The following is a 14,629-nucleotide window of genomic DNA, read 5'->3' on the forward strand; positions in this document are numbered from 1 at the left end:
CAAAGAGGTTAGGATACTAGATGTTGACTCAACAATTTTCTTTCACTTACTAGGGATTTTAGCAATACTGTGTTACGTTACGAGCGAGCAAGTTAAACACGGATTGAACAGCTGATGCTTCATTGAGACCGGCGAAATGTCAAAGTCTAGGCAAATTGTAAGTTACCCTACTATTAAATGATTAACCTCAACCAATTAATCCGTATAGACCGCTTGATTGAAACGGAACAACGTTTTATTAATAAAATAGGTCATTCGTTTCAGAAATTTCGAAAATTTTACAATTCATGTAGTAACGTGTAACTTACTAAAAGTTCCCAGATATCTTATTCCTTAATCTTATTCCTTTGTTTTCCTTTTATGGTTTTTAAAAATTTACAATGATGATACACTAAAAAATATACTGTATTGAAAATTTAATCTAATAAATGCGTTTTTAATAAATATTGCTCTAATATTTGTTTTTCATATCTGAATATTTATTTTTCTATATAAGTTTCTATGTTTATAAATAAATTGCAAATATATATTGAAATATTATATCCATACAATATTTCTTACACCAAATAATGTTTTTTTTATATTTATTTATCTGATATTATTATACATGTATTTTTTGTTGTAAATAAAATTTTTATATAAGTTAATTTCTACTTAACAAATAAATATTATTGTAAGAAATGTTAATACTTTTATGGAGTTATTGACACACAACCATCCTTTAATGTTTAAAATGTACTATAATGAACTTAAATTGAAGTGTAAATGTAATGTTGAAATGTGTGAAATGTAATATATATGAATCTTTGATTATAGATATTTATTTGTTTACAGACCTTACGTGTGCAATGTTCAGAAGGAACAAAGCGTATAGATGTAAATCTGTCTGATACAATTTCTCAATTGTATGATAAGGTTTGTCCTTTTAATATCATGGAACAACAGTGTATAATCATATAAATATTAATTCATTTTTCAAAATTGTAGGTCTCTAAAGCCTTTGAATTGAATACTTTTGGATTTGGACTCTATAAGGAACGAAATCATAAAAATGAACTTCCAGTTTCTCATAACAGAACAATTTCAGGAGCACATCTTTCTCATGGAGATATGTTATATCTGGCTCCTCAGAGTAGTACACAGTTGTGGAGTACTCCCTCAACTAGTACTGCCAATATTGATATTTCTCAAGGTTTTAATTATATCACTTCATTTTTCTTATTAGTTGAACTTAATGTTACATTAACTTTATTCTATACTAGAAACAAAACCAATGGATGAAACAGAGACTAGCAACCATACTTTCAATGCTTCTCGATCTGTATCAAATGCAATGGAAGACGTTGATGAACAATTATGGAAACTTGATGGTAAAATACAAAGAAAACGTGATGAAAAACTGTAAGTGAATATAAGTATAAATAAATTTTGTATATAAAATTATATTAAATATGTTGTAATTCGTTTAATAGATGTAGACATGGTGCAAATGGATGCTGTGTTCATTGTACTCCTTTAGAACCTTTTGATGAAGCTTATCTTAAGGAACAAAATATAAAACATTTGTCTTTTCATTCGTATCTCAGGAAACTCACTGCTGGAGTTGATAGGTATGTTCAGCTCTATGTTACGTAATATTCCATATACAACCTTTAAATATTTTATAGGGGGAAGTTTATACAATTAGAAGATATAAACTGCCGTATAAAAACTGGTTGTAAAGATCATCCACCTTGGCCACGAGGTATATGTAGCAAATGCCAACCAAGCTCTATTACCCTGAATCGACAAACTTATCGTCACGTGGACAACGTTATGTTTGAAAATCCAAGCTTAGTTGAACGCTTTCTCAATTATTGGCGCAGCACTGGTCATCAACGTATTGGATTTTTATACGGAAGATACGAAATACATACAGATGTACCATTAGGCATTAGAGCTGTTGTCGCGGCTATTTACGAGCCACCACAGGTACTTTAATAGAAATAAATAATATTAAAACTATCATATCTACAAGCATTCTTGTAATCTACAATGTAACCATAATTATTTTAGGAAAGTACAAAAAATTCTATACGACTTTTACCGGATGAAAAAGAAGTGGTAGTGGATGAATTGGCTCATTTACTTAATTTAAAAAGAGTTGGATGGATTTTTACAGACCTTATAGTTGACGATATCAAGAAAGGAACGGTAAATTTATCTGCGACTAACCTGTATTTTTCTTTCTCATAAACTAAAGTCCTTAATTAATAGCATTAGTTTAATTTATCCAGGTAAAACACGTTCGAAATATAGAAAGTCATTTTTTATCTGCTCAAGAATGTATTATGGCTGGGTATTTCCAAAACAAATATCCAAATCCCTGTCGTTTTTCTCCTAATAATTATTTTGGTTCAAAGTTTGTTACTGTTTGTGTTACTGGTAAGTCACTTGCATCATATTGTTAATCAAACTGCTTTGTTTTGATGTATATATGTATATATATACACAAAAAAAAATATACACAAAAAATCTGAATTATTAAATAGTACATATTGATTATAGGTGATGAGAAAAATCAAATTCATATGGAAGGTTATCAAGTGTCCAATCAATGCATGGCATTGGTTCGAGATAGCTGCTTGGTTCCTACGAAAGATGCTCCAGAATTGGGCTATGTAATTGAATCAACAGATAAACAGTATGTCCCAGATGTCTTCTACAAGGTGAGTACATCCATTTTTTATTCAAATACATTTAATTAATTCCCTCTGCTTGAAATTAAGATGGCAATGTAGCTTTAAATTTAATTATGAATTTGCATATTGTGATGAAAATATGACACTGCTGAATTATATCTTACATGCTAATAGTATTAAGGAAGGTGAAGGTATGCATAAAGTATACACGAATGAAAGAGAAACAGTTTATAACTCAAAATTGATTGATTAAAAGTACATTTAAATTGGGTAACGAACTTCATTTCGTACATGTATAATGAAATAACAGAACTGTTTAAGCAAGTGCACTACGGATATGCGCTTCCGTAGGCTGTAAACAAAATGACCTCAATTTTCATATGTAAGATGATTACGCCTTAACTTAAAAAGGGGTGAGTGAGGAATAGAAAAAGAAAAGGACACGGGAGAGAGAAAGAAAAAAAAAAAAATAATAGATGGAAAGAAAAAACGAGAGAAAAACTTATCGCAAAATTATAGCCGCTCAACCGTTTAATTCGAACGCGAGGGGCAAGGTAAATCGTCGGTTGTTAGAATCGATATTACAAGCTATGCGTTGTTACCTCATCACGTTCATAAAAATATATGTAGTATATATATATTTATATATATATATACGCGCGCGCGTGGATATTTTGTGTATACAGGTGGGCTTCTAGCTTCACTCGCTTCGGTAAACACATGAATTTATACGCATCTAGATTCAAAAGTGTCGACTGAGTTTCCCGGTTGTTTTTTTTTTATTTTCTTACAACGACCGAAACGAGAGAAATTCATTCGAGCTCGACCACCCTTCGATCGTCGTACGTATTTACGCAGTGATATTTAATTCTAACGGCGATTCTTACATTCATCGCGATGCAACGAGTCCGCCCTTTCTTTTCTTTCTTCATTGCAAAACGCGACGAGTTAGCTAATTAACAAGTGTTAAAACTTTCAAGTTCAACATCGAATGAGGCTTTCTTCGAAAAAGGCATCCGCGACGTCGAGGGCGTGCAATTTTCTATAATACGTGAGTGCGCTTTTTGTTTCTACGCGCCGATTTACAGAACACTCTTTTACAACGCGTTTCTTCGCACACGGGTACATGGTAATATGATACATAACGATGGGATTCTTTTACGAGGATTGAGACGAGTAGTATAACGCATTACATTATCGTAGTACTTCGATATACAGCATCGAGGAATGATTCGTTTATAATATATATCCGCTCATTTCGTTCGTATTTTTCTGATCAGACGACGAGGCTTACAATCTACATAGTAGTAGTTAGGCCTTGCATACATTTTCATCTTGAGATCTAACCTTAAATACAGTTAATTTACGGCGGTCAACTAGACCACAGCAAAGAGCAAAAAGGGAGTAGTATATCCTTGAGTCGTCCGATAGGAACCGCAATTTTCCTCGACTCGTTTCATCGCGCAATTACTTGTTCCCTTTCAGCTCCTTTTTCTCTCCTCTGAAAAAAGAAACGGAACGATACGTGATCGTTAATCGGACGAAATAAAATTGGCCCTTTGACGCACCGACGTATCGTTCTAACCGTCAATGTTCTAAACGACCTGCGTGTATGAAATTACGACCTTTTGACTTTTTACGAAGTCACGTATTTCGATTATAAAACAAAAAAAGAGAGTTCCCGCCTGTACGTTTGTTTGTTTCTTTTCTTGTTTGTTTGTTTGCTTGTTTTTTTTTTCTTACAAATATATGAACATATGTGTATACACATATAAGTTTATCCCATTTTCCGTAAATATTCCTCATCTACACGATATTTTTTTTTTCTTCTTTTTGTTTTTACTACCTATGATCTAAAACATTAGCAACGCCCATAGGGCGACACCGTTAACCACGGCACTTGTTAAATCCCGTACGATACCCTCTATATCAACTATACATAGCAATATGCCAATAGCCAAAATAAACGTCGAACTTCTTCTAAAACAAATGTCGTACAGCTAGAAGTCGTATCGATATCACGATCGATCTTGAGGTACGTATTATCGATCATCGTCGTTATTGTAGATACAGAATCATATTGATTCCCAATCAATAGCAAAATATGGATCTTTATTTCTTCTTTCTTCTCTTATGCGTCCACGTTTAAAAATAGATTCAATATCTTTAGAATTCTATTGTTAATAGTTAATTAAATTGTGTGACTCATATGGAGCATCGCGATTCATGGAGCTACATATATGGTCGCGACGGTGTCTCTCAACATGTAATATCATTTATCGTTGGATATTATATATACGTGACTTTTTTTTTTTTTGTTTTGTTTGTTTAATTAAACACCCCATTCCCTATATCGAACGCGTCAGAGATACCGTCGCGAACTCGTAAAACTTCTTCCTTTTTTTTCTTCAGTTATCTAGAACGGGATAATGTAAAGTATACGGGTAGAACTTGATTACCCTTCGGTGTATACTAACCGCAATAATGTTGTCGTTACAATTTACCGCATTTCGTAATTAGAATATTCTTCGTAGGCTTGCCCGTTTGATCACCAAATGTAGATATCTTCTCGACTAATTCTAGTCCTTCGACGACGTGGCCAAAGATTCCTGTGAATCCGCGCATCTCTTGTAGTATTATACGAAATTGTGAACCGACCATACCAAGGTTATCATGTCGTTTTTGCGTTCGCCGCATTCCCACTGCTCCTCTCACTGCAGGGAATTTCGTGTCGTCCGGCATAAAGTAACCATCCTCGAATATGCTCCTTCCTCCGCGACCATTGTTTAGCTCAAAATCACCAGTAATCACGGATTCGCCTTCCCAGCACTGAAAGATCGTGCAACCCTTGTAACCGACTCCGACTTCACCGGTCGCCAGAACACTAAAATTTTTAGCCATTTTTGGAGCTGCATCCGGCCTCACTTCTATCACGATACGGCCATGCGGAGATCCGTTCACTTCGATGTTGAAATAATACAGAGGATAAGGGTTCGAAGGTCCTCGAAGGGATGCTGCTATTCCGCTGGACGGCGGTTGAGAGGATGAGTGGACGGTTACCAAACTTCCGCCACCAGTACCGACTCCTTCCGGTATAAATGTCGATTGTTGCTGTGGATGTAACATCGCATTTGGAGGTGCGGGCGGAACGGGTTTAACGGACGGCGAACCAGGTGGAATGAGAAGTTGCTGCGGGGTTGCCGGCGGCGGTGGACCTTGGTGTACATGAACGGAGCCCGGTGGTGCTGGTTGCGGTTGCATCATGTTTGAATGATACTCTATAGAACCGTTTTGCATGTGTTGCTTACTAACTACATGTCTCGAATATAGCTGCGACATGCAATAATTTGCGAGGAACAGTATCGGATTTTGTGAAGCCGCCAAATGATTTGGTAATCTACCGCCATTACTAGTTCCTTGAGAAACGATCGATTCTCCCGTGTGAATTCCAGCCAACGCTTGTTTTAATAGCGCAAAATCAAATACCACTCCCGAGTTACCAATCAAATCGTCGAGTTGGCACTGCAACATCATTTCTTGGTACTTTGATTGCAATCTTTGTTTCTCGAGTATGAGTTGCGAATGCAAATTGTATACATCGTTAGGACTGTCGATCATCTGAAGACTAGCTTTCGCTTTCCCAAGCGTTTCTCGCGCGTCCGTTATCTCAGGAAAATGACTCCAGCCATTCTGAAGATCGGTCTCAACATGTGTTTTTAAAGTTACACAAGCTTCTAACACCTTTATTAAGAATTCTCGTTGCTGCATAGCCAGTCTTTGAATCTCGGTCGATAACTTTCCCATAGCAACTAATTCCAATTGAACCTAAAAAAACACATCCACATGCATTCTTCCTCTAATTCGAACATCACGTACCGGCTACCGATATCTCTTTAATACGCGCAAAACTGCGTATATATACATGCCGACAACAAATGTACCAACAAATAAAACTCATTCTAAAACTTACATCGGATATGAGTTGTTCTTTGGCATCAGTTTGCGATTTAATCTGGTGACCTGGGTGTTCTTGTGGAGTGGCGCATGCTCTGCAAAGTGCAGTGCAACATGTCGCACACCACAATGCCAGAGGCATTCCGTGCGTGTGACAATTCTCACTCTGTAACAATGTTATAATAATCATACATTTCATATGATTTTTTTACATTATATATTATAATATATTCTCATATGGTAAACCGATAACCATTTTCCATTCCAAAAAGAATTTCAAGTATTAAAATTATATCCTATATTTTAAACGGAAACTATTTGCAGGCCTTATAACATAATCCTATTACTATTAGAACTTATGTTGATATGGCTTCAGAGCTGCATGCTTTCTTTACCATTTACGTATGATCTGACAATGCAAATAACCAGCTGACAAACCCAAAATCTTTAAGGAAAAGTTATCTGTACCTTTCTTTCCTTATCATTTGTCTTTCCAGATGTGTTGTTCGTGGTGATTTTTAAGTGAGACAAATTATTCGTTAGAACAAGGAGAGAAGAGTGCGTCGGTAGAGCGTCCGGTCCTTGATCACCCAGGTCCGTCCTCTTCCAGCAATGCGCGCAAAACAACTCACGTCCCTTTAATAAATTGTTCTCTATGCAACGCAAGCAAAAGTAATGCTTGCAACTAAGATATTTCGGGCATTGCTCCGCGTCGTTATACTTCTGCTTGCAATAACTGCAAAGCGTCAGTTCCTCTAAATCCGTTAGAACGCTTGGATCCAGCATCTGGAAAATGATAAAATATTATTCATTAATTATTCTTTTATTCTTTGTAATCGTAGGCCTTTACGTTATTCGAAATATTCAAAAACTACCATTTTACCTGGTTAAATCATTGTAATCTTATACGGAATTATACGAAAAGGGACACAGATAATTTATGAAAGATTGAGTTAGAAGAAAGTATACATATAAGAAATGTTCGTTTCGTTATATGTATGCGTCGTACTATTTAGGAAAATAATATAAAGGTCGAGCTTGATATACCTATTTCTAATAATAACGGTTCAACATTTGAACTCATGTTGTTTTCTTTTCGTCTTTTTTTCTCTGTTCCACTCTCTCCTTTGTCTTACGTGATACAATTCGCAGTTTTTATAAAATGTGTCTTTAAATTTATCTACGAAAATTGTTGACTATTGAAGCATACTACGTATTTTATTATTCAAACAATATCAAATATTTTATACATATTTATTTCGTTACTGGTACATATATATGTATTCTTGTTTGTGATATATTCTATACAAGGTTTTAGAATCGTTCAATGCGATGCGATTTATTTCATGAATGAACTTGGGAATATCTTTTCTTTGATCGAACGTATGTATGTACGACGAAAACATATCGTTTTGTTTTTTTTCTTCTTAACCAAATACAAAACAAGGGAACAAAAGAAAGATCGAATTCGTTAGTACAATATATAAATTAGAACCGCAATTCTTTTACTTGATTCCTCTCTTTCTACTATTTTCCTTTTTTTTCCGTTCGTACGCTGTAAAACTGTTTCATAACACGCCACATTAGGTTCAATCGTGTTATTTCATTGTATTGTCTCTAAGCACGAACTCGTCCTCAGAAGGTTAGCCTCTTATCTGACACATCGACTACAACATCAAAATTATTATGCAACAATTTGGCTGACACTACTGATACGTAAAAAATGACATTTCATGGGAGAACGCGCATGCGTGGAAAATCCCGCCAAAACGTAAGGGGGTCGAACAGTCGAAGTTTTGGGATTTACCATTCGTTAACGGGGAAAGCGTATTAAGGGGAAAGGCAGCTAACAGAGGTAGACGTATATAGAATGGTCACATTTCTTAGTTCTGGCAAAGCATATTTCAAATACCAATAGCTGTAACCGATAAAACCTTCGGCCGTATGATATATGGATTCTTGCAGCTTATCGCCGAGTACTTTCCGTGATATTACGGCTGTCACCACTTGTGACAAGTCCACGGTTTAAGTTAAAAATGACTCGAACGCGGACTACTACGTGTTAGGCAAATTCCGCGGGAATATTCTACTTAAGTTTGTTCTCTCGGTCGTATCATCTCGGTGTTTATACGTACACGCTTGCTTCTTTCTCTACCTCTCGTTCTCGCTCTCGTTTGTCAGTCCTCTACACACTTCTTTCACACTGTCTCTTTCTATCTTATTCACATACATATGCATGCACACTCGTCTCTTTTCTCGTGCTCACAATGGCATACAACACGCGCGCGCGCGCGTCACAGAGAACACGTCTACACACAATACACACACAGAAAGCATATGCCTTCTCCTTATCACGCATTCAAGCGCGCGCACACGCACGCATTATACTACACATGCATACTCTCCTTTTCATTCTTTCTCTTTTGCTTCTTGCTTGTTCTTTCTTTCGTTGGATTGTAGGAGCGTAAATGTTCCGTACCGTGTATACGATTCGTGATCGTCTCCTTGCCGCGCGATGGAGGCTGATCGTTGGCACTCGTCACTCCTAACGTAATACCGTGACGATGATTATTCCGTAACTTTTGTTCGAATATACGATTTAGGACTTTAATTTACATCGGGATTGACGTAGTATTGTGCGGTTCCGCACGCAGGAATCGCGAGCACTCCGACGTTTTTCGTCGCCGCAGTTGCCGTCGTCGAGAGCTTTTTACCAAAGCTATATTTTTTTTTTGTACTTTTTCACGTTACGTGTTTTACGCTTATCGAACGTCGTGAGTTATTATGGATAACATAACGACGGCGCGCCGGTAACGCGGCGTTACTTCAGTCTTAGCTCGTGCGAACGTTTTGCCACATCATGATGTTTGGTTCACTAAACTAACCACTAGCATGGCGGCGACGACCGACCGACCGACCGACACACACCACAGCGCGCGCTAGTCGCTTACGCTGTTGCTCTCTCCTCTCTTCGTCCCGTATCTTACCCCCTCTCGTCGATCCTAAACCTTCCTCCTTCTCTCTTCCTCTTTCCTCTTTCTTATACACTTTCGGGTTCGACTCGTGGCAAACGGTGCCGGTTTGTCGTCTGCGGCTTCTACCACTGCGCGCGCATTCGACCAACCATTACAAGTATTATGGACTTGCCTTCATGATCCTTCTTGTAAAATCTAGTTATATCTGCTTCAATTCAACCAATCAAATTCTCTAGATGTTACTCGACCTCACGGTCGTATAGAGGTTTGGCAATTCCTGTGATGAGAATAAGACTCTTAAGCGAAGGACAAAAGATTCTCAATTTATTTGCTAAGCAATAAGGCGCTTCAATCGCTGTGTATTGTATAAGTTGCGGACATGGTCGCATATCATGAGATATATATAGATATAAGTGTAGACTGCAAATACCGTGTTAAGAAAATACGTTGAAAAAGAGATAGAGACAAATAACTAGATCTCCCTTTCCTTTTCTATCTGTTAGAAACAAATATTTGTTATCACAATTTTTCTAAAGAATGCGTGGTCTATACTTCTTATACTGTGTGGGAAACAGCTATGATGTATAATTATACGTATATTGTTTTCGCTAACCTGTAGATCGCAGCGCTCTATGGCTAGCGGCAGATTTCTAAAGCGCACCTTATGACATTATCTCTGTCACAGAAGTTGCCACACTTGCCTGTGTATAGGGACGTGTTGACACACTTATTACAGAATGTCTTTTCAAAATGTTTTCAATACAATTTATCTCAATTTTCATTGCATATTTGCGATTTCTAATAACAAATATCAACAAAACAATATGAATATAGGATAATTTTGGAAAATGTAATAAAATTGAAATATCACAATGAAATGTTCGTCTTTTTGCATTTTAATATTTTGATTTGTTTGATCTCCAGGAAAAAGATTCTTATGGAAATGAAGTGTCAAGGCTAGCAAGACCTTTGCCAGTAGAATATTTATTGGTAGATATACCTGCATCCACGCCACTTAATCCACAGTTTACTTTTTATGTTAGCAATAATATCACACCATTTCTTATTGAAAATAGGTATGTAAAAAAAGTACATAGAACAGATTATAGTTTTTTAAAATAGTTTCGATGTCAATTTTATTTGGTTTTAGACTCATCGATGGACAAATTCAAGAATTTAGCTCACTTTGTTCTTACATGCAACAATTTAGCAAAGAACAATTTCTAGAAGCAGTTTCAGATTTTCACTTATTAATTTTTATTGCAACAATGGATATGTTTCCAATGAAGGTACAATGTGTTTTCTATTAAATACTCGTCTATTTTAGTTTTATTTCATTGTTATAAAATAGGCTTATTTGTTATTTTAGGACCATATGATGCCATTATTAGAAGCAATTCGTGCAAAAGATAGAGAAAAAGCTATAGAGTGGTCACGTTTAGAACAATGGGCAACAGTAGAGCAACTCATATCTGAAACTACAGCATCTACATCTCAACCAATGTTTGATAATAGCTCAAGGATTTCAGCTTCTGCACTTGCAGAGGGAAGTGGAATAGCAGTTGGTACAGATTCAATTGTAAATTCACCACCTGATCAAGGACTTTGGACTTGTTCACATTGCACATTTCTCAATGCAGCAGATTTTGCAATGTGTGAAATGTGTGGTTTGCCAAGGAATACGTAACAAACTGTCATTATATTGCTTTTGTATGCAATTGAGGGTGTTGTCCTTAAATTGCAAATTTGCTCCTGCAGGTTTTGACAGATACTGTGTTCTTGCAGATATAAAAATTGTTTTCAGCGCATACCTGGCTTTATTTATGAGTGAATAAAAAGAGGAAAAAGTATCTTTCACTGAAATCTACTTTACAGCTTTCCTTTTTGTAGTAATCCTTGAACAAGCGTATAACCAGGAGTAATGTACAAATCGCAAAATGTAATAACTATCTTTTTTCCATGTTGTATTTATATACTAAGAATTTGAAAATCTACATTAAACATTTACAGAAAATTCACAATTATCACATTAAGTTGCTATGAGGTTTATAAAAATAAATATGAGGAATAAAACAAGAATATTGATTACAATGAATAAATTACAATATATTTAATTTTTTCTTGTTTATGAAACATTGTTACATAAGTACACAAAAATTTTAGATATCAAATAATGTTTATCTACAAAAAAATTCTGCCAAGATCTTTTTATTTCAATAATATAAAATCTTTACAGCTAATTCTAGAAATAACAGAATTAGCGAGAGTAGAAATATTCAATTCATTCTCATCAATTTTATATCTTCTTTTTACTAAATCAAAATTTGTAAATTGAGGCAAACTAGAAATCAATACCCTTTCTCCTTTTACACTGTTCATTAGTATTTCTGACATTGAATTTCCATCACATTCTTTGTGTATTATTGCTATTAGTATATTTTTGTCATTATAACCGATACCAAAATCTGCTAATGAACGTGATATGTTTTTTGATACTGATAAATTAAACAATACCTCAGTGTATAAAGTTTTTGTAGTTAACTGAGTCATTTTTGCACTAATTGCAGCTTTATTAGCAGCTACTATTACTTGCAAAGGATCCACTATAAGCGCCGCTTTTATAATACAGCAAGAAAGTTTATTGTCCATAACTTTTTTATGCAGTTCATTAGAATTTTGTACATCCTTAAATAAATATAATGTGCAGACCATTTCTGTTTCAGGATCTAATGATACTGTATAATCGTCCATCTTTGTCAGTATGCAATATTCAATAATAAATCAAATATTAATATTTCCTCTCTGATATTACTTTTGCAAAATATGATACATATCATATGGCCTGAAAAAAAACTCGTCGAAATAATTTCTTCTTAATTTAAATTTATAATTAGCTATATAATCATTTAAATAGAACACAATTTAATAATTTTTGTACTTTACACAAATAACTTTAAATAAAAGTTTGGTTATTTTCATACCATTTACTGTCGACAAAGTGGATCTTCCTTTTATACCACTAGGGGGCGACAAATTAGTAAATAATTTCTTCCCACTCTTAATTTAAAATTTAAACCACTTATTATTAGGGCAATTACGTATAAGAAATTGCGTACATTTAAGGAAAAATTACATCTGTAAGATTTATATATTAATGTGGTTTAATTATTGAAATAAATACTACGTAACATTTTTTTTTAAAATATATATAAGCACAGACAAAGATATACTTATCTGTGATTGAAAACAAAACGATTGAAGATCGAATATATCATATACGTAGCCGTATCGATATGAAATAATTCTTAATTTTGATTATTACTATTTAAGAATGATTTGCTAAAATTAACCTCAAAATTTTCTTTGTGTTGTAGAAGCCATTAATATAGCATATTTTAAAAGATTTAAAAATTCTAGTAAGTTATGACCAATGATGAACCCTGCAGAAGTATATGGAATAAATTTTGTGACTCTGGTAAATATTTTGTAGTCCTATAATGATAATATTAAATTTCTTTTAATTGTCTCGTAGATAATTTATCATTTAACATATAATTTGTTATTTGGTTAGTAAATAGTGGAGTATTTTGGACTTCCACGGAATTTAAATCAGCATGTCCCCCGAAAAAGAAAAAGAAAAAGCCGGACGAAGAACTCAGTAAGGGAATGAAATTATCAGATGAAGATACAAAAGATGGTGTAGATCCCTCGTTTTCAAAAAAATCGCCGTATCAAAGTCCTAGTGATATTTGCCCCGATGTTAAATCTTCTTGTTATATTAAGATGCAGGTATTTTTACAACAAGTCAACTTCATTCTAAATATTTAAATTTTATATATACAGGGTGGTTGGTAACTGGTGGTGCAAGCGGAAAGGGGGCGATTCTACGCGAAAAAAGGAGTCGAAAATATAGAATAAAAGAAATTAAAACAAAAATTTTTTTTTTTTAATTTTTCCATCGAGACAACGATCTACAGTGAGATCCGTTATAACGTACCACACGCGTATCGAGCGAAAATTCAAAATCGATTTTCTCGAAAACAAAGCCTCAAACGAAAAGTTTTTATTCTATATTTTCGACTTCTTTTTTCGCGACTTCTATATATATATATATATATATATATAGATTGATAGATAGATAAAGATAATGTAAACATATATTGCATATATCTTTAATAATTTAAAAATGAGAAAGGGGGAGTTTATTAATATTTATTATTTTTACACGATCAAAGGTATTTTCCATAAAATGAATCATTTTTTGTTTAGTACCGCTCTTCTTTTTCTTTCTTTTTTTCGTACCTTTTAAATCATATCTTAATTTTCATTTAATTATTATTGCGCCAGTTTTTTAAATACAAATATAGAAATATTCATAAGAAAAATATTATTTATAGGATCCTTGTAGACCATGCTGTTGCGATGATAAACCAAAGCCACCACCTTGCCCGCCAAACCGCCGCCCACAACGATCACGGGAAACAATCTGTGGTTGCGAACTTTGTCAGAAAAATCCTAATCATGAGAAATGTTGTGATAAGAATAGAGCATTTCGCGGTATAGATATCAATCGTGAATATTTCGAGAAAGCATAAAATTTTTTTTACTATATGTCAGTTTATATTCTCTATATGTAGAATGAAATTACTAAGAAGTGACGTCACTTATTATATTTTCATCAAATGATTTTAATCAAATATATATACGTACATATAGAAAGAACTAAAATATTTCGTTATAAATATCCTTTCTAATACTATAAAACGGTCAAGAAGTAAATTTCCTTCTTCTTTCATACAAGAGAAATTTTAGTACACTATTTAGCTTTTTATTAATCCAATTGGAGTTAATCCATATTACATACAATACACTTGCGTTTCAGGAATTTCACGTATAATCTTATCGATTATATCATTTTCAAGATATAGATGTAGCTGTTTTCTTTGTAGCTAACCACACCCCGAAGATACTATTGGGTTCATTTCCAACCAAACACTCAACAACTATAGTACTACAGTT

General features: G+C 34.4%; 4 protein-coding genes across 6 annotated transcripts; 2 read left to right on the forward strand and 2 right to left on the reverse strand.

Moving 5' to 3' along the window:
- Positions 1 to 53: 53 nt before the first annotated feature.
- On the forward strand, positions 54 to 11,395 carry LOC117231431 (nuclear protein localization protein 4 homolog). The gene is made up of 12 exons (XM_033489869.1): positions 54 to 157; positions 835 to 915; positions 988 to 1,192; positions 1,263 to 1,401; positions 1,473 to 1,610; positions 1,668 to 1,971; positions 2,056 to 2,193; positions 2,277 to 2,424; positions 2,548 to 2,708; positions 10,535 to 10,686; positions 10,761 to 10,899; positions 10,980 to 11,395. The coding sequence occupies exons 1-12, from the start codon at positions 137 to 139 to the stop codon at positions 11,295 to 11,297; spliced, it is 1,944 nt and encodes a 647-aa protein (XP_033345760.1). The 5' UTR covers positions 54 to 136; the 3' UTR covers positions 11,298 to 11,395.
- Positions 2,895 to 9,640, reverse strand: LOC117231432. Of its 3 annotated transcripts, none has more exons than XM_033489872.1 (4): positions 9,623 to 9,640; positions 7,104 to 7,421; positions 6,652 to 6,801; positions 2,895 to 6,506 (listed from the first exon to the last, which is right to left on the reverse strand). In XM_033489872.1, the coding sequence occupies exons 2-4, from the start codon at positions 7,419 to 7,421 to the stop codon at positions 5,175 to 5,177; spliced, it is 1,800 nt and encodes a 599-aa protein (XP_033345763.1). In that variant the 5' UTR covers positions 9,623 to 9,640; the 3' UTR covers positions 2,895 to 5,174. The 3 variants fall into 3 exon arrangements, with proteins under 3 accessions (XP_033345763.1, XP_033345761.1, XP_033345762.1); XM_033489870.1 differs by lacking the exon at positions 9,623 to 9,640 and adding an exon at positions 9,115 to 9,584; XM_033489871.1 differs by lacking the exon at positions 9,623 to 9,640 and adding an exon at positions 8,771 to 8,941.
- Positions 11,396 to 11,553: 158 nt separating the features above from the next.
- LOC117231440 (EKC/KEOPS complex subunit TPRKB-like) lies at positions 11,554 to 12,630 on the reverse strand. Its single transcript, XM_033489889.1, has 2 exons — positions 12,592 to 12,630; positions 11,554 to 12,452 (listed from the first exon to the last, which is right to left on the reverse strand). Exon 2 carries the CDS (start codon positions 12,359 to 12,361, stop codon positions 11,819 to 11,821), a length of 543 nt encoding a protein of 180 aa, XP_033345780.1. The 5' UTR covers positions 12,362 to 12,452; positions 12,592 to 12,630; the 3' UTR covers positions 11,554 to 11,818.
- A 132-nt stretch (positions 12,631 to 12,762) lies between these two features.
- LOC117231442 lies at positions 12,763 to 14,263 on the forward strand. Its single transcript, XM_033489890.1, has 3 exons — positions 12,763 to 13,085; positions 13,182 to 13,399; positions 14,008 to 14,263. The coding sequence occupies exons 1-3, from the start codon at positions 13,034 to 13,036 to the stop codon at positions 14,203 to 14,205; spliced, it is 468 nt and encodes a 155-aa protein (XP_033345781.1). The 5' UTR covers positions 12,763 to 13,033; the 3' UTR covers positions 14,206 to 14,263.
- Positions 14,264 to 14,629: the final 366 nt, after the last annotated feature.

The sequence above is a fragment of the Bombus vosnesenskii genome, unplaced genomic scaffold, assembly GCF_011952255.1.
Source record: "Bombus vosnesenskii isolate JDL3184/JDL3185 unplaced genomic scaffold, Bvos_JDL3184-5_v1.1 scf7180000013272, whole genome shotgun sequence".
Taxonomy (NCBI): Eukaryota; Metazoa; Arthropoda; class Insecta; order Hymenoptera; family Apidae; genus Bombus; species Bombus vosnesenskii.

What these genes read in the sequence shown, in the direction of transcription:
- LOC117231431 (XM_033489869.1), top strand. Translation starts at nt 137, where the DNA reads ATGTCAAAGTCTAGGCAAATT. An exon ending in TGTCAAAGTCTAGGCAAATT is followed by an intron (nt 158 to 834) that starts GTAAGTTACCCT and finishes ATTTGTTTACAG; the next exon opens with ACCTTACGTGTGCAATGTTC. An exon ending in TTTCTCAATTGTATGATAAG is followed by an intron (nt 916 to 987) that starts GTTTGTCCTTTT and finishes TCAAAATTGTAG; the next exon opens with GTCTCTAAAGCCTTTGAATT.
- LOC117231432 (XM_033489872.1), bottom strand. Translation starts at nt 7,421, where the DNA reads ATGCTGGATCCAAGCGTTCTAACGGATTTAGAGGAACTGACGCTTTGC. An exon ending in CAAATGATAAGGAAAGAAAG is followed by an intron (nt 6,802 to 7,103) that starts GTACAGATAACT and finishes ACATTGTTACAG; the next exon opens with AGTGAGAATTGTCACACGCA. An exon ending in AAGAACAACTCATATCCGAT is followed by an intron (nt 6,507 to 6,651) that starts GTAAGTTTTAGA and finishes GTGTTTTTTTAG; the next exon opens with GTTCAATTGGAATTAGTTGC.
- LOC117231440 (XM_033489889.1), bottom strand. Translation starts at nt 12,361, where the DNA reads ATGGACGATTATACAGTATCATTAGATCCTGAAACAGAAATGGTCTGC.
- LOC117231442 (XM_033489890.1), top strand. Translation starts at nt 13,034, where the DNA reads ATGACCAATGATGAACCCTGCAGAAGTATATGGAATAAATTTTGTGAC. An exon ending in GAATAAATTTTGTGACTCTG is followed by an intron (nt 13,086 to 13,181) that starts GTAAATATTTTG and finishes TTATTTGGTTAG; the next exon opens with TAAATAGTGGAGTATTTTGG. An exon ending in CTTGTTATATTAAGATGCAG is followed by an intron (nt 13,400 to 14,007) that starts GTATTTTTACAA and finishes TATTATTTATAG; the next exon opens with GATCCTTGTAGACCATGCTG.